Source organism: Euphorbia lathyris, chromosome 8 (genome assembly GCF_963576675.1).
Source record: "Euphorbia lathyris chromosome 8, ddEupLath1.1, whole genome shotgun sequence".
NCBI lineage: Eukaryota > Viridiplantae > Streptophyta > Magnoliopsida > Malpighiales > Euphorbiaceae > Euphorbia > Euphorbia lathyris.
Genome location: NC_088917.1, coordinates 15,007,945 through 15,033,233, shown reverse-complemented (window position 1 = coordinate 15,033,233; position 25,289 = coordinate 15,007,945). Strand labels below are relative to the sequence as shown.

Below are 25,289 nucleotides of genomic sequence, written 5' to 3'. Positions count from 1 at the left end.
CACGACTGTGACAGGAAAGTTTTTGAATTGGGTTTGGGTTTACTTATTTTAACACGAACACGATAATTTCCAGATCTAACTGAAACGACCTGTTAGAGTTGGACTGACAGATAACCGACCCGTTAGAGTTGGACTGACACGTAGAAAAAAAATAAAGGAGGTTAATTATTAATTTTTTCACCATAAAAACCCTAACTTTATGAGCTTTCGGCTGTGTTTTTAATAATCTGGTACACTATGAGGAAGGGTTGTTACAATTAGAGCAATGAACAAAACTCTACTCAGTAACAAGAATATTGGATTTCACTGTGAACAAAAATTAATTAACCATTTTTTTTTCTCCTACATATCACTCCAAGTCCAACGTGTCGCTCACGTGTCTATTCATTTAACTTTTTCAAGACACGTGTAACACACCTTTATTATGCAATTTATTTTTTTATTTTTATAATCGGAGAATTAATTGACTATAATTTAAACAAATTAAAGGGGTGTTTGTTTGCTCTTTTTAATGCTCCTTTTTGCCTTTTCATTTCAAAATGGAGAGTTTTAAAAGGACGTTTGGTATTTTATTGGGATAGGGACAAGGATAAAGGTTGAGATAAGGATAAGGATAAAAATATGGATAAGATACCAAAATAGGTCTAAGGTTTTTGTGAAAGTACCAATTTAGGCTTAACGTTCAAAATAGCACCAATATAGGCTTAATATTTACAACATAATATCAATTTAGGCTTAACGTTTAAAATATAGCATCAATTTAGGCCCCACGTACAAAATAACACCAAAATAGACTTAACGTTTACAAAATAATACGAATTTAAGCTTAACGTTTACAAAATATATATAATTTAAGCTAAACGTCATAATTAAATTAATCATATTATATTCTTTCCCTATTAACTTTATATGTTATCTTTTTATTTAGTTCTACTGTATATTCTTATTTATTATAATATAATTAATTAGTATTCTTGTCCATTAAAATTTTATATTTGTTTTTCATCAATGATTCCATGACTACTAAATTTCATTGCTCATGTAATATATGCAAATTAAAAGTAATTGAATATCCACAATATTTCGAACACTGATATGTATCAATATTATTTTAACTAGTGTTCGAAATATTGTGGATATTCAATTACTTTATATGTCAATTTATTAATAAGGGTAATTAATTTATTAGTGACCTCATGTTTGTCTTTTAAATCTGAAAAGCAGCATTAGGTGTTTGGTTAGTAACCTTCTGTTTGCCTTTCACACCTGAAAAACAGCTTTACACAAAAGCAGAAAATCTCTGCTTTTTGGAAAAACAGCTTTTTCCAATAGCAAACACCAAACTGTAACAGCAAACAGTAGGTAAAACAAACGGGCTCTAAAGATTTATAGAACACTTTAAAAGTTCAGAGAAATCCATATTTTTTTTTGACAAGTGCATGAGAATAGCTTTGGCAAGAATTGATTCTAAATGAAATTCGAAAATCCAAATAAAAATTGATCTCTTACTTGTTAATAGCAATGTTTAAGATTCTCATCTTCTTTTTCTCCATATTTATAAATATAAACATCTTCATAGTTGCATCTATATATCATTTTTCTGAATCATCACCTTCAAGTAAAATTTATTTATTTTTTTTCCTTTTTTCCATTAATGTTCATATATAATTATTAATTTCTTGATGCATGTTTTCACTTATTTTTTTATTATTTTATTTTTCTTAAGGTGATTTCAGAGGTGAAAAAGGATAATGCCACATCTGCTTCATGGAACTCTTTCTGTCACAATTTTTGAAGTTGACACATTACAAAATGGGTGTGGATTTAAATTCTTCAGTAAGGTAAGTTTTTTTATAGAGGAATTCTAGACCGATAAAATAGATACCGCAGATACCGCGTAAAATTTTATGTTTTAGGTAGAAAAGGATCAATTTAGATAGTGTTTTGTAGCTCCAATAACAACTAAATCAACAGGTGATATCGGGAATCGAACCCATGTTTCTTTTTCGATTATGTCCATATTATGCGATGAGACATTGCTTTTGCTAATTTGAATTGAAAAATTATATAAAATTGGTCTATTTCAAAAAAAATGGGTAATTAATATAGAGTCATCCCCGAGTAATCGGCCAAACCGCTAAAGTAACCTACCGCGGAAAAATACATTTTTCTTCATCCTCAATCCTAATAAAAATTTCAGAACAAATTAGAAAAAGTTTGTTATTGATTCTCTTTATTTGATAAAAAAAATCTCAATATTTTGAATGTTCAATTGATTTTTGAAAAAACTTAAAAAAAAAAAAAAGTGGTTTTGTCGGTTTGAGGACTATGAATTTTGTGACAAAATATTGCATGTCTATGGTTTTCGGTGTTAGCAAAAAAAAAAAAAAAAAATTAGTACCATTGTAAAAGTTAGGGTATTTTCACTATCAGTGTTGGAGTTATCAATCTTCTATTACGTTCATTTTTTTAGAAAAAAAAGAACAATAGAAATTTCAAAATAATAGCAGCGATAAAATATTGTCTTCTGACTAGTTTTTTATGATAGTAAAAAAAATTTGTAACAGTGTTAAATTTATTTTTTTGAAGAAAGTAACACGGTTGAAGTTAGAAATTTTCCGGGTAAAAACAATACGATGTTTTTAATTTTATATCCTTTTCTATGTTCCTGACACACAAAAAAAATTGTGCGAGTCCTCCTTACTCATACAATATATTATTTTAGTTAAGTGGGGTCATTTTTGTATGTAACCTCGAAAACCACGTTACAATTTTATCAAAGAAAAAAAATCACGGTCCTCAAAATGTCAAAAGGGGAAACCATGTTTTTTTTTAAAATTTTTCCTATTTTGAATGTTTAATTGAATTTTTTACAAAGTACAATGATTGTTTATCTCCAAATTACTAATTACTCTTTAGTCATAACTTGATCAGAATCAAAATTTTGGGAAAAGTTTACTATCCAAATTGAAGAAAATGGTGCTATGCAGACCTCAGGTACAAAATTATTTATTTTTACTTAATTTTCCTGCAATAAATTCATATGAACACTTAATCTTATTCTGCAGATTGCTGCTTGTAAGCTCTACGCAACCGTTGATCTCGACAAAGCGCGGGTTGGAAGGACTCGAATGATCGAAAATCAACCCGAAAACCCGCAATGGTACCAGTCATTCCACATCTACTCTGCTCATAAGATCTCAAATGTTGTTTTCACTGTCAAGGATGCTCAAATTGTTGGAGCATCATTAATCGGTAGAGCGTATTTACCCGTCGAAGAAGTGATCAAAGGGTATATAATCGATCGGTGGATCGAAATACTCGACGAATCTCGTAATCCTATCGGTTCCAAGATTCATGTCAAGCTACATTTTGTTAATGTTGTTCATGATTCTAGTTGGTCTAGAGGCATCAAGGCTCCGAATTACAACGGTGTTCCGTACACTTTTTTCAATCAACGACAAGGTTGTCGCGTTACGCTATATCAAGACGCTCATGTCCCGGACAATTTCATCCCGAAAATCTTGTTGCAAGATGGGAAAACGTACGAAGCTCAACGGTGTTGGGAGGATGTTTTCGATGCTATTTCCAACGCGAAACACCTTGTTTACGTTACGGGGTGGTCAGTTTATACCGAGATAACGTTGGTACGGGACCCGTTTAGGCCGAAAAGAGACGGGGAGCTTAAGCTCGGGGAGCTACTCAAGAGGAAAGCTGAGGAAGGTGTGAATGTTCTGATGCTGGTTTGGGATGACAGAACTTCGGTTGTCGAATTCAAGAAGGACGGACTTATGGCGACGCACGATCAAGAAACCGAACAATATTTTAAAAACTCGAAGGTACATTGCGTGTTGTGCCCCCGAAATCCTGACAACGGGGGCAGCATAGTTCAGGGGTTTGAGATTTCAACTATGTTCACTCACCATCAGAAGTCAGTGATAGTGGATTTCGAAATGCCTGATAATGCGTCAACGAAAAGGCGAATAGTGAGTTTCGTAGGGGGGATAGATCTTTGTGACGGGCGGTACGACACACAAGATCACCCGTTATTCAAAACACTTGACACCATCCACCACGATGATTTCCACCAGCCGAACTTCCAAGGCTCCTCGGTCCAAAAAGGCGGCCCGAGGGAGCCTTGGCACGACATACATTGCAAGCTAGAAGGGCCTATAGCTTGGGATGTGCTCTACAATTTCGAGCAGCGGTGGAAGAAGCAAGTCGGGGAGAAGTTCATAATCTCGCAATACAATCTCGAACAAATCACCGTTAGACCACTACCCGTGCTACAATCAACGGACCCCGAAGTATGGAACGTTCAGCTATTCCGTTCCATCGATGGGGGCGCGGTGTCCGGGTTTCCGGAGAAACCTGAGGAAGCAGCAGCAGTTGGACTTGTAAGTGGTAAAGATAACATCATTGATAGAAGCATTCAGGATGCGTATATAACCGCGATTCGACGAGCGAAAAACTTCATCTACATTGAGAATCAATACTTTTTAGGAAGCTCATTTGGTTGGAAATCAAAAGATATCAAAGTAGAAGATATTAATGTTTTACATTTGATCCCTAAAGAGCTATCTTTGAAGATTGTGAGCAAGATTGATGCAAAAGAGAGGTTTAGTGTTTACATTGTGATTCCAATGTGGCCGGAAGGGATACCTGAGAGCGGTTCTGTTCAGGTAATTTCTGATACGATAACACGATTTACAGAGCTAACCTGTTTTTCTGACATGATTATGGAGTAAATTACGCCAATGGTATCTGAACTTTACCCTAATTCACACTTTGGTACTTAAATTACATTTTGTCGAAATAACGATGACCGGACAATTTAGTATATTTTACCGGTCAATGGCTAGTCAATGCGATTTTGATAAGTAAATTACACTGATAGTACATGAACATTACTCTAATTCGCATTTTGGTACCTAGATTTCATTTTGTCCAAAAAATACACTTTAAATAAAAATGACTCAACATTTTTGTACATTTGACCGATCAGTGATCGGTCAATGTGAGTTTGACTATTTTAAATTAAAAATTTAGACTCATCATACACTCAATTAACATAAAATTACAATACTGTCATCGTTAATTGAGTGTATGGTGAGTTCCAATGTTTAGTTTATGTTACCCAGTCACTAACCGATCAAATGAACTAAATTTTTTCAGTCACTTTTACTTGTGTTATGTTTTTAGGATAAAATAAAATCCAGGTACCGAGGTGTGAATTATGGTAAAATTCACGTACCATTGATGTAATTAACTCATGAAACTCACGTTGACCGGTCATTAACTGGTAAAATATATTAAATTATCCGGTCATCATTACTTCAGGTATATTTTTGGGACAAAATGTAATCTAGGTACCAAAGTGTAAACTAAGTAAAGTTCAGGTACCATTGGTGTAGTTTACCCCATGATTATGACACGATACCTCGTTCTGGCAATTTCCGATAAGATAACATGATTTACAGAATCAACCTGTTTGATGTGATTATGATATGATAACTCGTTTTGTTCAGGCGATTTTGGACTGGCAACGGAGAACGATGGAAATGATGTATTCGGATATTTGTGAAGCGCTTGAAAGGAATGGGATTCAGGCAGATCCTAGAGAGTATTTGTCATTTTTTTGCCTTGGAAATAGGGAGACTAAGAAGTTTGGGGAATATGTACCATTGGAGACACCTGAACTTGATTCTGATTATGCTAGAGCTCAGCATTCAAGAAGATTCATGATTTATGTTCATTCCAAGGTGATGATCGGTAAGTTTACGATGCATAAATGATTGATTAAGTTAGGTCTCGAGTTCGATTCTTAGCGTATGTGTCAGGTTTTAATAAGAGAGAACGGGTCTAAAACGGGTAAAACGCACCAATGACTTTCAACTTTGGTGTTATTAACATGATGTTCTGAACTTCAAAATCGGATACAAAAATATCTGAACTTTGAGATGCGTAAAAATGGGTTTGACATGTGAAATTCCAGTAAATTACATCGGTAATATATGTCCATGATTCCTCAACTTTATGTTACTAAGAGTGTAATTTACGGCATTGCAAGTGTTCTACCGGTATTTATACTAGTCAATGATTATTTAGACTTTTATGTCAGTACATGTCAAAGTTTAGGCGTAAAAAGTTTTGAAGTTTAGAAATCATCGTGTTAGAAACGCTAAAATTGAGGGATCATGGATGTATTTTATCCGGATGGACAAAACAATATTATGGCCCTTTAATTGGACGTTTTGTTGAATTTCGCCCCTAAACTTTGATTGAGTGAGATTTAACTTTAATTTCTGGTGAGATTTAGCTTTTAATAAACAAAATCGTTATGCATATGAAACAAAGGAAAAAGTATCCCGAGGTCCTAATTTTTCATTTTTTTATTCGTTATGTTCTTGATATTTTATTGACACATTAAGTCTTTAATCTTTTATTTTCGGTCTCATTAAGTTTCCGATGACCAAAAACATTAGTTTTGAACATAAAACTCAGATTAACAAAGTGTTATTCATTTCACATGTTTTCGAAATTCGTATTTCTCACAATTTAAAAGAAATTTTTGATGTGTAATGAAGCTATAGGAAAACAATAATAAAATCTTATTTCAAATTGTAAATATTTTATAACACGTTTTTAACTGAATTATATGTTCACAACGAGAAATTCTATTATGGTCCCGCTCCATTGGACCTTACCAATAGAAACGTGATAATTGTGTACTTTTTTTTTTCCTTATACCAATCATCTCCCAATGAGGTAGCATTAGCATGATTCTCTTTTTTCATTGGTCGGGTCCACTGTAGAAATTCTCGTTCACAACTAACTAATTTGATAAGTAAGAACTTGCGATCAAAAATAAATAATCAAAGACTTAATGTGTCTAAATAAAATATCAAGAAAAAAAAATCAGCAGATTCATAATGGCTTTATGGTATGAACATTTATCTCATTAATCCATTGTTGCTTTTAATTTATAAAATATCTCATTAATCTTCTAAACTTTCTTAAAAACATTATTTTACGTTTAAAAAGTGTCTAATCAACCTCAAACTGTATCTACCTATAAAAACAACAACTCTAAAATCAAGGGTAATACTAAAATTACCATATATATATATATATATATATATATATATATATATATATATATTCGTCTAACTATCTGGTATACTAGGCTGATAGTTACTTATCCAAATTCCAGTTGATAGGTCTCTAGAGAGTGACGGAACTCTCCTATTAAGTATTTTAACCACGGCTGCATTTACATGTCCAGAATTCAATAATTAAATTGATCCAGTATCTTAACCACCTGAACCATGTGTTTGTTTATTTATTACAGTGGACGACGAGTACATAATAATAGGATCAGCAAACATAAACCAGAGATCAATGGATGGAGGAAGAGACACAGAGATAGCAATGGGAGGGTTTCAGCCACATCATTTAACATCATCAGATGATGAAACAACAACAGCAACATCAGAAGCTAGAGGTCAGATTTATGGATTCAGAATGGCTTTATGGTATGAACATTTAGGCTGTTTGGAACCTGTTTTTCAACATCCTCAATCTGTTCAGTGTATCCAAAGAGTTAACCAAATTGCAGATGATTTATGGGATAGTTATGCGACTGAAGCTTTTAATCAAGATTTAATTGGTCATATGTTGAGATATCCTATCCAGGTTAGTAACAATGGAGGTATTACAACCTTGGGTGGAATTCAGTTCTTTCCTGATACTAAAGCTCACATTTTGGGGAATAAATCTGAGTATCTTCCTCCAATTCTTACTACTTAGGTTACTGAAGTTTCGGGTCTGTTTTATTAAGGTTGTTGAACTTCGATTCTTTTAATGAAATTATTGAACTTTACGTATTATTTTTAATAAAGTTATATATGTTGATAATGGTACATGATTCAGTTTCTGTTGTGATTTATGGGTGCTAAATTGATATTTTTAGTGTTTTTACAAAAAAAAATAGAAAAAGTACAAAAATAAATCACGTGGTTTGGATCATTTTCAAACATAAACTACGTGGTTTAAAAGTTTGCAAACTGGTAATTTGTGGTTCATTCCATTAGCAAGTACAGTCTAAACTGACTAACGATCTTAAAAAAGTCAAAAGTCAGATGGTAAAAAGCTACTTTTATCTTTATATTTATTTATTTTATAAATTAACTTTTTTATTATCTAATTATCACAAAAGACGTAGATTATATGACAATTCAGCAAACACATTGGAAAAGAAGTGATTTTAAATAAAATTGTGGCTTGATGGAGATATTTTACCATACGTACGATATATATATACATATATACCACGTTATTTGTGCGTCAAATTAATTATTTAATATCATCTCATATGATTTAGGATATACCATCTATAATTTGGGGGTGTAAAATTTGTTCTTTTTAAGGATCTAGAATATAATATATATAATTAATTAAAAAATATGTAACTAATTAATTATATAATGTTAATATTTTATTGATTGAGGTGTAATGTGATATTAAATTATTGGTCTGGTACACAGATGATGTGGTGTGCCAGGCGTATATTAAAATTCCCGACTTAACATTTCTACCATGTCATCCATAAAAGTAGGATATATCTAAATATAAAGTTTTACAGTGGCATTGAGTCTTCCAAGGAGAAACTATAAAAATTGACATGTGTTATCCAATCATAAATCTTATATTAATCTCTAACACACCTCCACACACAAATACTCTCATACACGTTGGAAAGGAAGTGATTTTAAATAAGGCTTAATACATCATTTGCCCCCTGAACTTGTCCAAAAAGCTTGATTGGCTCCCTGAACTTTCAAAGTGTTCCGATAGCCCCCTGAACTTGCATAAAATGTTCAATTAGCCCCTTGAACTTACGTAAAATGTAATCAATTGATCACTCGGTCGTAAAAAAGTAAGTTAAATGCGGAAGATGTATTCCGTGCATCTTAGAATGTTATTACATAATTAAAAAATAGATTAAAAATGAAGTTATTCCTTGTTCAACTATACAACTTGTCTTATCTCATATTAGAATCGTATACGCCGATTTTGGTCGTTTTACTTTTTCTAATACTCGTGGAATATATTTTCCGCATTTAACTTACTTTTTAAAGACCGAGTGATCAACTGATTATATTTTACGCAAGTTCAGGGGGCTAACTGAACATTTTATGCAAGTTTAGGGGGCTATCAGAACACTTTGAAAGTTCAGGGTTACACCCTAGGAGGGCTTTCAGTCAGCCTCTGGCATCTTTTCCTACCCGTCATCCTGAAGATGGTTCACATAGCTCTAACCTCTGCTCACTTGTCCACGGATATGACAAAAAAGAAAGTACCCCTCGCCCAATGCCATAATTCGACCTGCTAGAATAGAATGACTTCTTTCCGCGTCTGACCTAGTTGAAATAGAAGCTTGAAATATTATAAGAGAAGAAAAGCTTGATCGAGGGATTTGTCCCTGCTTACCCATTCTAGAAAACCTTTCGCCCAGAGAGCCTAGCCTTGAGTGGTTTAGAAACCCGCGAAGCCGGTCCCCGAAAGGCAGAGTAAAGAGTGCGTGCTAGTAACGTACTGATCGCTTGAGAAAGTAGCAATTGATTTGCTTAACACATGAAAGTCGAAGTTTGATCACGAAGTGAAAGAAGAATGTGCATACGAGATAGTTTGGGAACCTTACTTAGATAGTGAGCGAGATGGTTTGGGCTAATAGCTTTGCCCTAAAAGCAGTGGCCCTATCAAATTAGCTTTACTAATTACTTGGACAAGTTCAGGGGCAAATGATGTATTAAGCCTTTAAATAAAATTGTAGTTTAGTGGAGATATTTTACTATGTGCATAGTGTATATATATATATACCACGTCATTTGTGCGCCAGATTAATTATTTAATATCATGCCATATAATTTGGGGATGTAAAATTTGTTTTTTTTAGGATCTAGAATATAATATATATGATTAACTAATTAATTATATGTTAACATTTTATTATTGATTGAGGTGTAATGGGATATTAAATTATTGGTCTGGCACACGGATGATGTGGTGTGACAGACGTATATTAAAATTCTCGACTTAACATTTCTACCATGTCATCTATAAAAGTAGGATATGTCTAAATATGAGGTTTTACGGTGGCATTGAGTCTTCCAACTCAAAAGGAGAAACTATAAAAATTGACATGTGTTATCCAATCGTAGATCTTATATCTTGGACCAAAACAAATGCACTGACAATCTCATTAATTTATGGAGTTAAATACACATGGTGGGATGAGCTTGTGTTGTACACGTTGCAAACCCAGGAGATATTTGTGTGTGTGGAGTGTCAGAGATTAATATAAGATTTATGATTGTTAAGAGACGATGAGAAAGTGCTTATATTGACATTTAAGGCAAAAGGAGGTCATGAGATCTGTTAATCCTCCAGCTTTCAGAGACGCTCGAAATTAGGTAAATAGGACACAACATCTAAGATTGGGTAGAATAGTGCTCCTAGGATTGTAAACGAGAAAGGATCTCTGTTCCCGTTGGGGATTCGTCTTAATGAGGATGGAGAATCTCCGAAAGTTCTATACTTAATTCAATAATCGATTGTCTCTTAAATTTTGGAGATTTTTTTATTAGTACCTAAACTTACTTTAAGTGACCTACTGATCCCCTAAATTTACTTTAAGTAATCTACTATTAGACCATTTATAGGTTAAATCAAGTTGGGCTTAATCATATTTTACACTAAATTATTTTGTCCAAATCAAACCTAGTTCACATTATATTTACATTGAACTTCCGTACTAAAGTAGCTCAAACCTAGTTCAGCTTACTAATATATATTGTACTTAAAAAAATAATTAAAATTAAAGTAAACTATAAATATCAACCATTAAAAATGTTACCAATTAAAAAATTAGTTAACCATTCAATAAAAACAATTTTATATAATTAAAATACATTTAACAAAGTAATAAAATTAAATAAAGTTAATAAAAACATATATATAATATAAGGGTGGTGCGGAGCTTTTGAGACAGATTCCATATCTAAACCATTCTATGCGCCGGTTGGAATGGGACCGAGCCGAATTAGACTAATTTTTAAATATACATATCCAAGATTATGAACATGTTCAACGAATTCATGAACATGTTATCTATTACCTTTTAAATTTATATAAAATGACATTTGACGGTCTAAACTTGCTTAAATTGATAAGCGCTTTAATTTTATCTCAATCTTCTCTTACTTTGACACGTAGCACAACAGATTAACCATATCACTTTAAGCTAAGGGTTAATTACAAAAATGGGTCAAATGGGAGGCTCATTTACATATTTAACCTATTTACTCAACCTACTACATATCTAGACTGATTTTGTGTGACTTTTCCATAATACCTTCAATATTTACGCGCGGCTGTCTTCTTCCCGTCTGACTTCGCAGAGGTTAGCATATGCAAACCCTGCGAAGCTAAATATGCGAAGCCTGCGAAACTAATGTTTGGTTTAGTTGATGATTTTAGTTAGCATTGCGAAGTCTGCGAAGCTAATGTTTGGTTTAGTTGATGATTTTAGTTAGCATATGCGAAGCCTGCGAAGCTAATATTTGGTTTAGTTGATGATTTTAATTAGCATATGCGAAGCCTGCGAAGCGAATGTTTGGTTTAGTTGATGATTTTAGTTAGCATAAGCGAAGTCTGGATGTGTTTTTAACAAAATTCGCTAAGTGGTATATAACAAAAATGACAAACAACAACGGATTCAAAAATTATTTAACAAAAAAAATCAGAACATAAATGAATACACTAACAATAATTCAGTGAGATTTATAGAATTAGGCATTTTCTCTGCGTTTCCTAATCTTCCGCCTCACGGAACGAGGTTGTCGTTCGCTCTAAAATCGCCCTCTTTCTTCCCTTTTCTCTGTTGTTCGCCTTCTTCCTCGTCTTTTCTCTCACTGTTCACCTTCTTCTACCGTCGTTCACCTTCTCTCACCGTCGTTCGTCCTAAAATCGCCCTCTCGTTTTTCCTCTACCGCCGTTCGCTTCCCCTTTTCTTTCACCGGAGTAGGAGTTGCTAGAGAACGCCGTCAAACAACAACGGATTTTGCAGGTTAGATCCCTGTGGAAGGAGGATGAGCCATTTTGGGTGAAGAGGAAACCGTAAGGAAGAGGAAGAGGAAGAGGGAGATGAAAGATTGGAGGTATTATGGGAAAGTCACATAAAGACAGTCTAGATATGTAGTAGGTTGAGCAAATAGGTTAAATATGTAAATGGGCTTCCCATTTCACCCATTTTTATAATTAACCATTAAGCTAATTAAAAAAATTAACAAGACACCTTAAAGTTTAAGAGCTAATGGATTTATATATATATATATATATAAAATAGAGCTCCGTCCTACAATAATGGAGCACACAATAAAGATGAACAATCAAAATCCAATCATGGAGCCAAACAAGTTGCAGTTGTTACAAAGTAGGAAACAAACAGGTACACCAAAACAGAATTCTTCCACCATCTTCCTATTCCTATACATAGACAAACACACATAAAAAAAAACCACCACTCTCCTCCTCCAATGACCCTTTTTTTAGGCTTCCCACCATCACTATAAAGTCTCAATTTTTCACATTTTATATTATAAAAAAAAGAACCCAACAGAGCAGAACAGAACACAGAGGAAAAGAGGGAAAAGGGGTTACTTAGCCCTTTGGTTAATTTTCTAACCAAGGGCCAAGCAAAGCCAAGCCAAAGCAGGAAGGAGAGATTATTAACCTGTCGTTTCCTTTTCTTCAATCATGCAATTTTTAAGGTTCTTTTTTATTGATTCCCCCAATTTTTCTTTAACCTTACGATAAAGGATGGACATGCCTCTTTTTTTCTTACCTTGATTTTAATTTGGCATCTGAATCGATTCTGAGGAAAAACTTTTGGTAGATGTCTTTTTTTTCCCTCTCTTTTACCTGAATGATTCGTTGATTTGATCTGATTTTGTTTAATTTGGTGCAGGATTGTCAGTTCTCTCCTTCCTGGATTTAGGGTTTCAGTTTTAGAACAAGCATATCTGGCTTTGGGCTTGTAGATGCATCTCCGTAGACTTCTTCCTCTTTGGATCTATCAATTGATTGCCTGTATGGGGTGAGTTTTTCCCTTCTTTTTCTGCATCATTCTGTTTAGTGCTGTAAATTGTGGTGTCAATTATTGGATTAGTTTCAAATGAGTCAATCTCAATCCAATCCAAAAAAAATTGTGTGATATTCATGTCAACTTAATCTGTTAGTATCATTTTCGTGTTGTATTCGCGGATCATATGTAATTTTAATGGTAATGGGTAATGGTGTTAACCTATGTTGCTTGAACAATCCTTTTTAGTAGCCTTTGATAGACTATTTCGTTTGAAGGCTATTTGATGAAGGTTATGTTTTAGAAATAATGTTTCCTAAAATATGGAAGGTTCAGTCATGTTCGCGGGCAACGTGTAATTTTATTACTTCTATTAAGGTTAAGGGTGTAATCGAGCCGAGCTTTGACCTGCTCATGCTTGGCTCTTCAGAAAATTGACGAGTTCAATTTGTGAGAATCTCACGAACTTGTTCACGAGTTTTGCTTGGGAGTAGCTCGTTAATTTTGTTCATGAATTTCGTTCGCGGACAACTCATTAATTATGTCCATTTGAAATTTCTTTAACACAAAACTACGGTTATTTTACATTTCCCCTTTTGTAGAAGTACTATTATTAAAAAAAATATAATCAAACCAAGCTTGCCCACGTGCGTGTTCATGAACATTATAATCGAGCTTGTTCATGAACCTATAACCGAGCTTGCTTGCGAGCTTTCTACCCAAGTTTCGTCGTGCTCAAACTCGACTCATTTATAAATTGAGCCGAATACGGCCGAGCTTTTGTCGAGCCGAAAGCCGAGCCGCTCATGAGTGGCTTGACTCATTTACAGCCCGGTGGACATGTAAAAACATAAGAGTTTATCATAATAATAGTAATTTTAAATATTCGTGTCATTTTTGAGTTAACATGTTAACCCCAACCCAATCCAAAAATGACACACATGTCAGTTTCATGCCAACCCAAAAATGACTCATTACCTTTTTAATAAATCACAAACCCACGAAATCCGTGTCATGTTTTCAGGTCACGTATACAATTGTCACCTCTAATTCTGTTTGGTTCATCAGAATAAAAACAGCTCTATTTGTTTATTTATTCACTCAAAGTTCTTAACTTTATTACTTGGTTTGGAATCTTATGTTTTGGTGATTGCTTGCTTATTCAGTAAGCTTGATTGAACAGAGAAACAAGATGTCACTTTTTATGTTGTTTTTTACTCATTCTTTCCTTCAAGCAATGGTTAATCTAATAACCTCTAGATTTGGTTATTCTTTGGCATAATTTTTTGTTGAAACCATGTTTTCTAGTTGTTGTTTGCAAACCCACACCGAGAAATGCTTTGAGAAACCTTGCTGTTCGTTCCTATTGTTTTCCGGTGCTTGTTTCCGGGCTCTTGTTTTTGCTGCTATGGAATCATTAAAGAATAGATGCAAGGGTCTTTTCAGTGTGAGGATTTTTGTTTAATACGTTCTCCGTTTTTTAAGTTTGTTTGATAAACGGAGAATCTTTTGTTTTGGTTTCATGGGTTCAAATATGTCTAGACACGACATTATTATCATTTCCGTGTCATTTATATCATATATAATCATGTGGAGTATATGGATCACATAACATGATTATGACACGGTAACCCGTTTTGACACCCCTAGAATAGCTAATGTGTTGCAATTTAACTGGCTGTTTCTTCATAGACTCGCCGATAATAGTTTTTGCAGAATTCAGTGGACAATCTCTGTATTATATTCTGTGACGAATATGTTTACGATTTACTAACCCTTGTAGGAGTAGTTTTGATAGAATGTACTTTTGTTCCACTATGTTGCACGAAAACTCCTCTTCAGTAGCGTTTCCCCACATTTGTATCTGTTTCGTGACTATGTTTTGAAGACTATGTTTTAGAATCATGTTTCTCGGTGTCTGTTTCCGTTTATGTGCAACATAGGAGATGCATCTTGTCTACTTCTGTTCTTTTTTTTTTTTTTGTATTCTAGATTTGGCGCAACAGTAAACGTTGTTGTCATGTGACTGAGAGGTCACAGGTTCGAGTCTTAGGAGTGGCCTCTTGCCAAAAAATTGGTCGGGGAAGGCTTGCCCCCAATACACCCTTGTGGTGGGACCCCTCCCCGGACCCTCGTAGTGCACCAGGACGCCTTGTTCAATAACGGGCTTATTGATCACAATATCATCGATGCTGTTTCTTTGCCAGATTGCTCAATTTTCATTCTTGGAACATAATTTTTCCTTTTTCGTGTTTCCGTTATTATTGGAGCTGTATGACTTAAAAATGAGAATTATATAATGGATTATTGGTACTAATCGTTTTAATGGCGAAACATAATTTGTAACAGAGCAGAGGTTGTTTTGGATGCTGCAATAGACCTGCAACAACTATCACAATTGGTAACACCTCAAAGAGACTGAGAAATAAGGATCAAACAACGAAACAAGAAAGCACATCAGACGATTTTTGGAGCGCGAGTCCCATCGAAATGGACACTAACGGATTAAAATCCCGAAGAAGTAGTCCTTCATCAACTAGCGTAGTGAATCAGCCCTTAGATCCATTAACTGGTGCTGCCACCACAAGCAATCCTCCAGAGTTTGTAAATCATGGCAAGATTTTCTAACTGTTATATTTATTTGCTAACTCGTCTGTTAGAATATTTGCCTGTGCTCGTTTTGCTCGAGTCTGTGGATTTAGAATCGACTACTTTGTTGTCTGCAATCATTGCAATGCGCTTTTTTCAGTTTGCTGATGCATCTAAGAAATGGTGCAGGTTTTCACCTTTGGAGGCAAACAAGGCAGCAATGGGCCGCAAATAAAAAGCCTCGCCAAAAGAAACGAGTTCGTGAACCTACAATAAGGTTAAATATCCCTTCCTTACCTCTTTCTTTGAAAGATATTTTGATCAAGGCATCGAAAATTTAGTATCATTGCCGAATTTTGGTTAAGGAACAACTTTTTTTTATCTAGGTGATGAACTTTTGTCTATGTAAGTAAATGTTGGTCTTTAGGACGAATTTTGTTTCAAGCACTAGTTTTGGTCAAAAGGACCAAATTTTAGACTCCTATACATATTTTGATCAAGTTGACGAAACTTTAGTATTGGTGACGCGTTTTTGGTTAAGGGGACAAAACCTTTTGTCTCGACAGTGAACTTTTGTCTATGGAACTAAATATTGGTCTCTATGAACGAATTTGGTACCTCATTTGGTCTCGAGTCTAATTTTCGTCAAAAGTCAGGACGTATGTTTGCCAAGCAGACAAAACTTTAGTATGGTCTTTTCTGAACTTCTATTTTGTTGGTTGTATTGCAGTTGGAATGCTAGTTACGAGACTTTACTCGGTACAAGCAAGCGTTTCCCTCAACCTATACCTCTGCCTGTAAGTTGTTCTTTCTATTTTTATACCATCATTGCCAGTCAAAAGCAATTTAACCTCCAATGCCTTAAATGATATAATTGAGGGTTTAACATTAGCAAGTTAGGCCAATTTCAGACATTATTAGCAAGCTCTCTCCTTAGTAATCAATCTCGCTATTTCATTCACTTGTACCCATATTATCAAAGACAAACGACGGTATTGTGTGGGTCTCATCTTGTCGAACTCTTATAACGTGTTCTATAAGTGTAATATAAAAAAAAAAACTTCAAAAAACCCCACAAATTTTGCTTTACGTTAAAGCTGAAATCACAAAAAAGGCGTAATTTTTTTGCTTTCTGAACTAACTGATATGCAACTAGTACAGAACATGTAAAATAGAACATTTGAGTTTCTGTAACAATGTCTGAAATTGGTTCAGTTTGTTAACATTAGACTCTCAATTGCACCGTTCATAATGTTAGAGGTAAAATTGTTATTGACGGACAACGATACAATACGACTAATTTTATATTATTCTTGTAATTTTCAAGTTCTTGATTTCTTGTGGGAATGTCAATGGCAGGAAATGGTAGATTTTCTTGTAGATATTTGGGAACAGGAAGGCTTTTATGATTGAAAAGGTCTTTTTTTTACAAGTGCTTTCTTTGTTAATAAGTAGAATTGATTTCCATTGTTGTTCTTCTCCTTCTTTTTGAAACCTTGTTGTTGATGGTTGAGGCAGATAATTGTAACATATTTATTATTTTGTTGTAATTTGACTAATATACCACTTCATCTTCACTTACAATGATTCATTTATATTCATGAATGAAGTTGATTCATTGTTTATTATTAATTTGCCAAGTTTATTGTTGTATGTTGTTTAAGGGATTAAATTAATGATGGTTATAACTTATAATAGCCTATGAGTAAACCGTGAGGCGCAAGGAAATTGACTGGCGGGATCCCCTTGAGGGTTGCACCGCCGATCGACCTTGATCTTCTAAGAAGGGTTCGAGTGTGTGAGAGCATGTTTGTCGGGACTAGAAAGATGGTGAACTGTGTTGTCACTACGAGCGTTGTTTTCCATGATTGTTGCGATGACATCTCTGCAAGCGTTTCAATGGCATGGGCTTATGTACGATGCGGTTTTAATCCACCTCTCACTAAAACCAAATCGCTGAAAAATAGATTTGATAAAACCCCATTCTAGCTGGTTGTATGCTTTACTCATATCGATCTTAAGCGCATCGAAGCTCTCCTTTCCTTGTGTTTTTCTTCTCAAAAAGTGTGTTGTTTCGAACGCAATTAAAATGCTATCCGTTATCGTTTTCCCAGGCACAAATGCACTTTGAGACTCTGAAACCAACGCATTAAGTAATAGGTTTAATCTATTAGCAATTACTTTGGCTAAGATTTTATAAGCTATATTACATAGTGATATGGGTCTAAGGTCCCTCATAACTTCAGACTGATTTTTCTTTAGTATGAGTACAATACTAATACTATTTAGCTCTTGAGGAAGGTAGCCTGATTAAAAAAAAATCGTTGCATATTTTTTTACCACATCCACGCCTATTATAGACTAATAAGATCGGAAAAATGCTAGATTCATTCCATCCGGTCCCGATGCCTTATCTGAATCCATGTTAAAAGCTGATTTCTTTATCTCATCAGCAGTGATTTCTTACATAAGCTTCTCATTCTGCTCAAGAGAAATAACTGGATTTATGTATTCAAGAATTTCAGAGAAAGAATTTGAAGACTGAAACATCTCCTTAAAACAGTGTATCATAATGTCCCCCAAATCCCCATCCCAGTCATGCCATTGACCATCAGACCCACGAAAACTCTCAATTTTGTTATGTTTTTTCCTACTTGTATTTCATCTCTAGAATTAAGCTAGTGAGCTTTTGCACGTTGTTTCGAGAAAATTTCCATGGACCCAAGCAACTCGAAATAGCGAACCTCTGTTTTCTTGAACAAAGTCACACCTACGATTATGCAGAAAATTCAACTCATGCTTAATTGCTGTAATTTCTTTTTTAATCTTGGAAATATAATTTTCTCTCCAATTTGAGAGAGCCCGTCCACACTCTCGTATCTTAGTTTGTAAATTTATAAAAGAACTATCCTTCCAAACTTTTTAAATAATTAAATGGCATTCATTCTCCTTCAACCAGCGAAAATGTTTGACCTAGACTTTACGTTTTCTCGGGTGTAAGGACAGAAGAAGAGGAAGATGGTCAGATGAACTATACGGTATAACACGTACATGAGCTTGTGGAAATTTGTCCAGCCAAGAAATTGTGGCCAGCCCCTTATCAAGGCGTTCCTCCACCCAAGCAGATGTACCACGACCACGCTCTCATGTACAGAACATACTTGAAGAATCCAGATCAACCAAACCATAGTCCTCAATTGCTTGTTTAAGGGTGAGGATTAATACCCTCTTTTCCTCAGGACCGACTAGGTCATTAAAATCACTCATGCAACATCAGGGATAATCTGATAGAGAAGCAAGATCATGAAAAATATTTCAAGACTCTTATCTTCTAGATCTGTCTGGATTACCATAGTAACCAATAAATCTCCAAGGCTGCACAGACCAAAGAAAAATAATATTTACTAGAGTTTAATATTTGGACCATCCCAATATCCTGCCACAATAGGCTCAGGCCACCGCTTCTACCTATGCAGTCCACACTTAAGCAACCAGCGAAACCCAACTTCTTTTTTAAAACTTCTAATTTGCTTTCTTTAATTTTTGTTTCACTAAAAAAAATTAAATTAGGCTTATAACTACGGGCTAAATCCAGGATCATCCTAACTGCTCGTGGGTTGCCCATCCCACGGTAGTTCCAAGCTAAGAGACTCATGGTCAGAACAAATTAATTTTGATAGAACGCAATAAGTCAAAAACTTGTCAAAAGGACAAGAGAGAAAAACTTGTCAACAGGACAAGAGCTCGTTGTAACATCATTGTTTAATGTAAGCGGAATTAAGTACATAAAAAAAAAACTTAATACATCAAAAACCTCTTGAACTTATCCAAGAAACATGATTGACTCCCTGAACTTACATGATGTCTCGTTAGCTCATCAATTTGCTTAAAATAACTTATTGATAAGCTGAATTTGTTTAAATTGACCTATTAGAACATCTCCAAGAGAGTCTTAGTGCACTCTCTAAATATAATATAAATAATTGACTCTTAGTGATTTAAGAGTGACTAAGATATACCATCTCCAACAATACTCTTTATATTCACTCTTTATTTATTATTTTATTATTAAAAGTATTAATTGTTGTTATATTTACCAATAGTGAGAGGAGAGAGACTTTTCAATAATAAATTATTAATAAAAAATGAATTAAGAGATACTAAGAGGTGGAGAGATGTTCTCTATTAATAGAGAGGATGAAGAGGCTCTTAATAATTTGAGGAGCCACTAAGAGGCTATTGGGGCTAATTTTTCATTCTCGCTCCTCAAATTTTAACTTAAGACCCAACTTAAAAGGCTGTTAGAGATGCTCCCCCCTAAATTTGTGTACAATGATCCATTTGTCCTCTAAACTTGTTTAAAGTGATCTACATTGCAATTTGTTTAAATTGACATATTACCCTTCTAAGACTTTAAAACAAATTAACTTTCTATTTTGTATATTTAACGTTTTTATATATTTAGGTACTTAGAGCATCTCCAAGAGACTCTTAGTGAACTCTCTATAAATAATATAAATAATTGACTCTTAGTGATTTAAGAGTGACTAAGACATATCATCTCCAACAATGCTCCTTATATTCACTCTTTATTTATTATTTTATTATTAAAATTATTATTTATTGTTATATTACCAATAGTATGAGGAGAGGGACTCGTCAATAATAAATTATTAGTAAAATATGAAGTTATGAGGCACTAAGAGGTGGAGAGAGGCTCTCTATTAATAGAGAGGATGTGGCTCCTCAAATCACTAAGAGTCTCCTCATCCTCTCTATTAATAGAGAGCCTCTCTCCACCTCTTAGTGCCTCCTAACTTCTTTTTTTATTAATAATTTATTATTGATGAGTCTCTCTCCTCACACTATTGGTAATGTAACAATAAATAATAATTTTAATAATAAAATAATAAATAAGGAGTGAATATAAAGAGCATTATTGGAGATGATATATCTTAGCCACTCATAAATCACTAAGAGTCAATTGTTTATATTATTTTTAGAGAGTTCACTAAGAGTCTGTTGGAGATACTCTAATGAAACACCCTGTAAATTTAAGGAGTCAATTAAGTTTTTGTTGACAGGTTCAGAGGCAACTAATGTATTAAGCCAAAAAAAAAAAAAAAATCATATGTCGCATGAACGAAACGACGCAGTTTTCTCCAGAAACCCTAGCCTGTAAAGAATTGGATGATTTCCTTTCCTCATTCACTATTTTTCTCCAGGGAAAATCCAATCTCCATTTCTGCTTCCTAAATTCTCCATTTTCGCCAGGGGTGAAACCTCAATTTTCTACCGCGGATCCCTTCTCACAGAGTTCAAGAGTTCTGCACCATTTCTCGCCGTTCTCGCCATAGCTCAACAGTTCCGCTCCTAATCCCCTCTTCCATAGATTCGCGATTATCTCTCTTTTCTTTATCCAGTTCCATTTTTCTTCATTTTATTTACTTTTGTGTGGCTTACGCATTGAACGAACTCAAATTGACTGCCTCTGTCTACATATTTTCATCTGTTTGCATATATTTTGCTTTGGATAGTGTAGTTGTTTGGACTGTCATTTCTGGATTTTGCTTCATTCTATCATATATTATTGCTTGATATACAATTGGATTGATTACCATTAAATCGTGTTTCTTACTTTCTTAACAGTGAATATACATTTTTTCTATGACTATCTGGATTTTGGATCAAGTATGGCGTTCAAGTTCATCTTTCTTACATTTTATTACTATGTTTGTGAATCTGAATTGGTCATAAGTTTGATATACTGCTTTCTTCACATTTTACATTGAGATTGTTGTCACACATTTTCAGTTTTTAGATACGAGCCTATTTTTTATGCTAAATTTAGATTTCTTTCCCCATTTTTTGTGTTCCTCTCTTGACCAAAAACTGTTTTATCTTTTGTTCATTTTTGCTCTAATCTAATGTAGTCAAATGTCAGTGGAGGTGTTTATACTTGAGAGTTCAATTGTTGATAATGTGCAATTAAAATCATGTCAATCATGAAGCTTGTCTACCTTATAGATATGTTGAGTTGCTCAATAATTTGATTGTGGTTCAGTTGGATTAAGTACAAAAATATGGTTTAATTTTACTTTGCATTTAATTTGCAGGAGTTATTTGATTAAGTTTGGATGTCAATTTGTATTCGGATAAATTTGGCACATTTAGATTAATTTATGTGTTGTATATTCAAGAGTGCCGTTAAATAGGTCGTGTCAAATGTTAGCTAAATGGATTAATCGTGTTGTGTCGTGTCGTGTTACACATTTAGTATACAAGTGTTAATGGCATTCATGAAATGTGTTGTGTTCAAGTCATGTCTAAATTTCCATGTGCCAAAACAAATTGTCTGGTCTAATGTAATTCCTTTAACCATGAATAATGTTTTGAATCTGAACATAGTAAGTGGAATATAATTATTTATTTCAACTCAAATGATTTCCACGCTGATTATTTTCATCATTTGTTATGGATGTATTAATAATTTAGAACTGTGAGATTCTGGTTCTGTGGATTTTCAATTTTTTTTTTTGGTGAAACCAGCCAGAAGCTACTTCTTTCCCCCCTCATGTAGCGCAATGCCAATCATAAATTGATAGTCGCCCATAGTGTGAATTTGAAGCTCTTTGCACAGAACGAAACTTCATTGTTTGTTAAATGAGTATACTTCTCATTTAGCCTCTTTCACTGTGGCAGTGCCTAATGTTGATGCATTCAATTGCTTGGAATTCCGTAGCAGAAGTTACTGACTCTCCTTGAGATTTGTTTTGCATTTCTGCACAAACATCGGAAATCAATTTAGTTTCAGAAAGTTGAAGACAATAAAACATGCAAGCAGTTACTCATCATCTTCATCCAATTCTGAACATTTCCATCAGGTAATGGAACATCATGTATGTGTTTTCACAGTCAAGTTAGAGCACTTTAGCTTCACTTTTCTCCCTCTTTGTAAATAGAACAAAATAAGATACAATTGGTTTAAATTTTTGAACAAATTGCAGAAAAACAACTGGCAAGCCAAATGGGAGCATTAACAAGAAAACCTTGAATTTGAGTCAGTTTAGCTTTGCTGGTGAAGCTCACAGTCATGTACCTGTGTTACTTGAGCGACAAACCAAATTGTTTGTGGTTCCTAATGCAAATGATGGGCACCAAGCTATCTCCTTTGTAGATGAAGAAACAAATACCAACCATGCACCTAGTGTGAAAGCAGATACACTCTTCAGCAAATGGTCGCCTCCTGGGCACCTTTGGAGGGGATTGTCGGTTTTTATCATGGCAGGGCAGGTAACTATCAGGATTTTAAAGGGAAAAATCCATTGGAGAAACACTCTTCAACAACTAGAAAGAGTTGGGCCAAAGTCAGTCGGGGTTTGTCTCTTGACTGCTGCATTTGTCGGCATGGCATTTACCATTCAATTCGTGAGGGAGTTCACCAAACTTGGATTGCAACGATCTGTCGGTGGTGTATTAGCACTAGCCTTTTCAAGGGAATTGAGTCCTGTGGTCACTGCCATTGTGGTTGCAGGGAGGATCGGGAGTGCATTTGCAGCTGAGTTGGGAACAATGCAGGTTTCTGAGCAAACGGATACATTGAGAGTTCTTGGCACAAGTCCAGTTGATTATTTGGTGACTCCTAGAGTCATTGCTTCCTGCCTTGCTCTGCCATTGTTGACATTGATGTGCTTCACCGTTGGCATGGCATCCAGTGCTTTACTATCAGATGGTGTGTTCGGAATTAGCATAAACATCATATTGGATTCAGCCCAGAGAGTACTTAGACCATGGGATATAATTAGCGCAATGATCAAATCTCAGGTTTTTGGTGCTATAATATCTATTGTAAGTTGTGCTTGGGGAGTTACTACTTCAGGAGGCGCGAAAGGTGTTGGGGAATCAACAACTTCGGCTGTTGTTATATCTCTTGTCGGTATCTTTATAGCTGATTTTGCACTCTCATACTTCTTCTTCCAGGGAGTGGGAGATTCTCTGAAGAATGCTATGTGATTATTGTAGCCCTTCTAGCAAGAGATGACACAATAGTTGAATAAGGGTTGCCACCGGAGTAGATCGATAACGCGGAATCCGATCCGATCAGTTCAACTCTCATACCGAATAATAGGTATCAACTCTCTGCCAATATGCACTGTCATTATTTTGCCCTGTGCAGTTCTTTTAATACTTTGGATGGCTGCCCATAACATGGTTCATAATCTGGAGGGTGGAAATTTAGAAAAAAATGTACAAAATGACTTTTGATAATGTAGCAGTCAACAAATAAAGTATGATCTGAATTACTATGGTTCATTTATAAATATATAAACACAGGAATTATATACCCAATTGTTGTGTTATTTATATATATTTCGAATATAAATGCAGCGGAAATGATAAATATGTCAAATGTGTCGTGTCAGTAGGGTTCTCTGTAAACATAAGTTGTGTTAATTTGACAAATTAGCAGAGGCTCTATTGATTAATTTTTTGATCTTTCAACACTGAATTTTTCGTCATTTATAGTCGTTTATACTGAGTCTTTATTTAACAAAATATTTAGCTGTAAATTTCTAACTTGGTTAAAAACGCAGGACTTATTTTACATGCCTCTTAAATTTAGACACACAAGACATATAAGCAATTTTTACATTGTTAAATTATAATTTCAATTCAAATACATAAAAATAAGTAAATTTAACCTAATTTTTCTATTAACTAGAGGTTAATGTGTTTAATTATAATTGGTTTGTGGCTAATATGTTAAATTGAAATACCAGATAATTTAATTAATAATAATTGAAAAGATCAGCAACCTTAAAATGCTATTTTTATTATTATTATTTCTGATTTATACATGTGTTGTGATTTTGAATTATTTGAGCTAAAAATGTCAAATTTTAGATTATTAGTAATTGAAAAATTTATCGAATAAGATAATAAAAAGTGGTACGAAAAAAATAAAAAATAAAATGAAATCTTATGTAATATAATGTTGAATTTTAAAATTTAGTGGTACAGTGTAATTTTTTTCTAGTTGACTTAATGCATGGTAAAGTTTGCAATTGGGGTAGATTTTTGAATTTTTTAGAATTTGAAATGTGAATTTACAAAAATTAAAAGCTCATAATTAAGCACGCGAATTTTGCTTGTTTTAAGAATTAAGTTTTATCAATTATTTTTTCACATTTAGTTCTTAATCATTAGTTTTATTATGGATTTGACTTTTATTTAACTTTTTCATTGAGTTAAGACGACATGTGTTGTTAAGGGATTCGGTTTGTTGATATGGACATTTTCACTGACTCATGGACAGATAGAAAAATAAGTTTATTGACTAGGAAAATAGAGTAAAAGTAAAAATAAATTACAGAAATCGCTTTTCAACAGGTGTTTTCAAGTTGGAAATCGCAAAATGGAAAAGAAGAATATCGAGTTTGAAAAAATCTACTAGAAATTTATTTCTGTAATTTTCTTTTATTTTTTACTTTCTATCTCTCATAGTTAAGAAACTATTTTTTATTTATTTATATTAACAAGTCGAATTGTCCTAATG

The 25,289-nt window shown here is 34.1% G+C and overlaps 3 protein-coding genes across 5 annotated transcripts; all 3 read left to right on the top strand.

The window, feature by feature from the left end:
- The first annotated feature begins 1,607 nt into the window (after window positions 1–1,607).
- On the top strand, window positions 1,608–7,910 carry LOC136202154 (phospholipase D alpha 1-like). Of its 2 annotated transcripts, XM_065992659.1 has the most exons (6): window positions 1,608–1,618; window positions 1,727–1,841; window positions 2,935–2,997; window positions 3,069–4,682; window positions 5,529–5,772; window positions 7,352–7,910. In XM_065992659.1, exons 2-6 carry the CDS (start codon window positions 1,752–1,754, stop codon window positions 7,807–7,809), a joined length of 2,469 nt encoding a protein of 822 aa, XP_065848731.1. In that variant the 5' UTR covers window positions 1,608–1,618; window positions 1,727–1,751; the 3' UTR covers window positions 7,810–7,910. The 2 variants fall into 2 exon arrangements, with proteins under 2 accessions (XP_065848731.1, XP_065848732.1); XM_065992660.1 differs by lacking the exon at window positions 1,608–1,618 and having other exon boundaries at window positions 1,733–1,841; window positions 2,920–2,997.
- A 4,574-nt stretch (window positions 7,911–12,484) lies between these two features.
- LOC136202304 (uncharacterized) lies at window positions 12,485–17,358 on the top strand. Of its 2 annotated transcripts, none has more exons than XM_065992833.1 (6): window positions 12,485–12,954; window positions 13,031–13,159; window positions 15,499–15,758; window positions 15,923–16,010; window positions 16,464–16,530; window positions 17,093–17,358. In XM_065992833.1, the coding sequence occupies exons 2-6, from the start codon at window positions 13,104–13,106 to the stop codon at window positions 17,144–17,146; spliced, it is 525 nt and encodes a 174-aa protein (XP_065848905.1). In that variant the 5' UTR covers window positions 12,485–12,954; window positions 13,031–13,103; the 3' UTR covers window positions 17,147–17,358. The 2 variants fall into 2 exon arrangements, with proteins under 2 accessions (XP_065848905.1, XP_065848903.1); XM_065992831.1 differs by having other exon boundaries at window positions 12,486–12,833.
- Window positions 17,359–20,928: 3,570 nt separating this feature from the next.
- LOC136202303 (protein TRIGALACTOSYLDIACYLGLYCEROL 1, chloroplastic-like) lies at window positions 20,929–24,046 on the top strand. The gene is made up of 3 exons (XM_065992830.1): window positions 20,929–21,097; window positions 22,436–22,617; window positions 22,741–24,046. The coding sequence occupies exons 2-3, from the start codon at window positions 22,568–22,570 to the stop codon at window positions 23,744–23,746; spliced, it is 1,056 nt and encodes a 351-aa protein (XP_065848902.1). The 5' UTR covers window positions 20,929–21,097; window positions 22,436–22,567; the 3' UTR covers window positions 23,747–24,046.
- The last annotated feature ends 1,243 nt before the right edge of the window (window positions 24,047–25,289 follow it).

What these genes read in the sequence shown, in the direction of transcription:
- LOC136202154 (XM_065992659.1), top strand. Translation starts at nt 1,752, where the DNA reads ATGCCACATCTGCTTCATGGAACTCTTTCTGTCACAATTTTTGAAGTT. An exon ending in CTGAGAGCGGTTCTGTTCAG is followed by an intron (nt 4,683 to 5,528) that starts GTAATTTCTGAT and finishes CGTTTTGTTCAG; the next exon opens with GCGATTTTGGACTGGCAACG. An exon ending in TCATTCCAAGGTGATGATCG is followed by an intron (nt 5,773 to 7,351) that starts GTAAGTTTACGA and finishes TATTTATTACAG; the next exon opens with TGGACGACGAGTACATAATA.
- LOC136202304 (XM_065992833.1), top strand. Translation starts at nt 13,104, where the DNA reads ATGCATCTCCGTAGACTTCTTCCTCTTTGGATCTATCAATTGATTGCC. An exon ending in CAATTGATTGCCTGTATGGG is followed by an intron (nt 13,160 to 15,498) that starts GTGAGTTTTTCC and finishes GTAACAGAGCAG; the next exon opens with AGGTTGTTTTGGATGCTGCA. An exon ending in GTTCGTGAACCTACAATAAG is followed by an intron (nt 16,011 to 16,463) that starts GTTAAATATCCC and finishes GTTGTATTGCAG; the next exon opens with TTGGAATGCTAGTTACGAGA.
- LOC136202303 (XM_065992830.1), top strand. Translation starts at nt 22,568, where the DNA reads ATGCAAGCAGTTACTCATCATCTTCATCCAATTCTGAACATTTCCATC. An exon ending in ATTCTGAACATTTCCATCAG is followed by an intron (nt 22,618 to 22,740) that starts GTAATGGAACAT and finishes AACAAATTGCAG; the next exon opens with AAAAACAACTGGCAAGCCAA.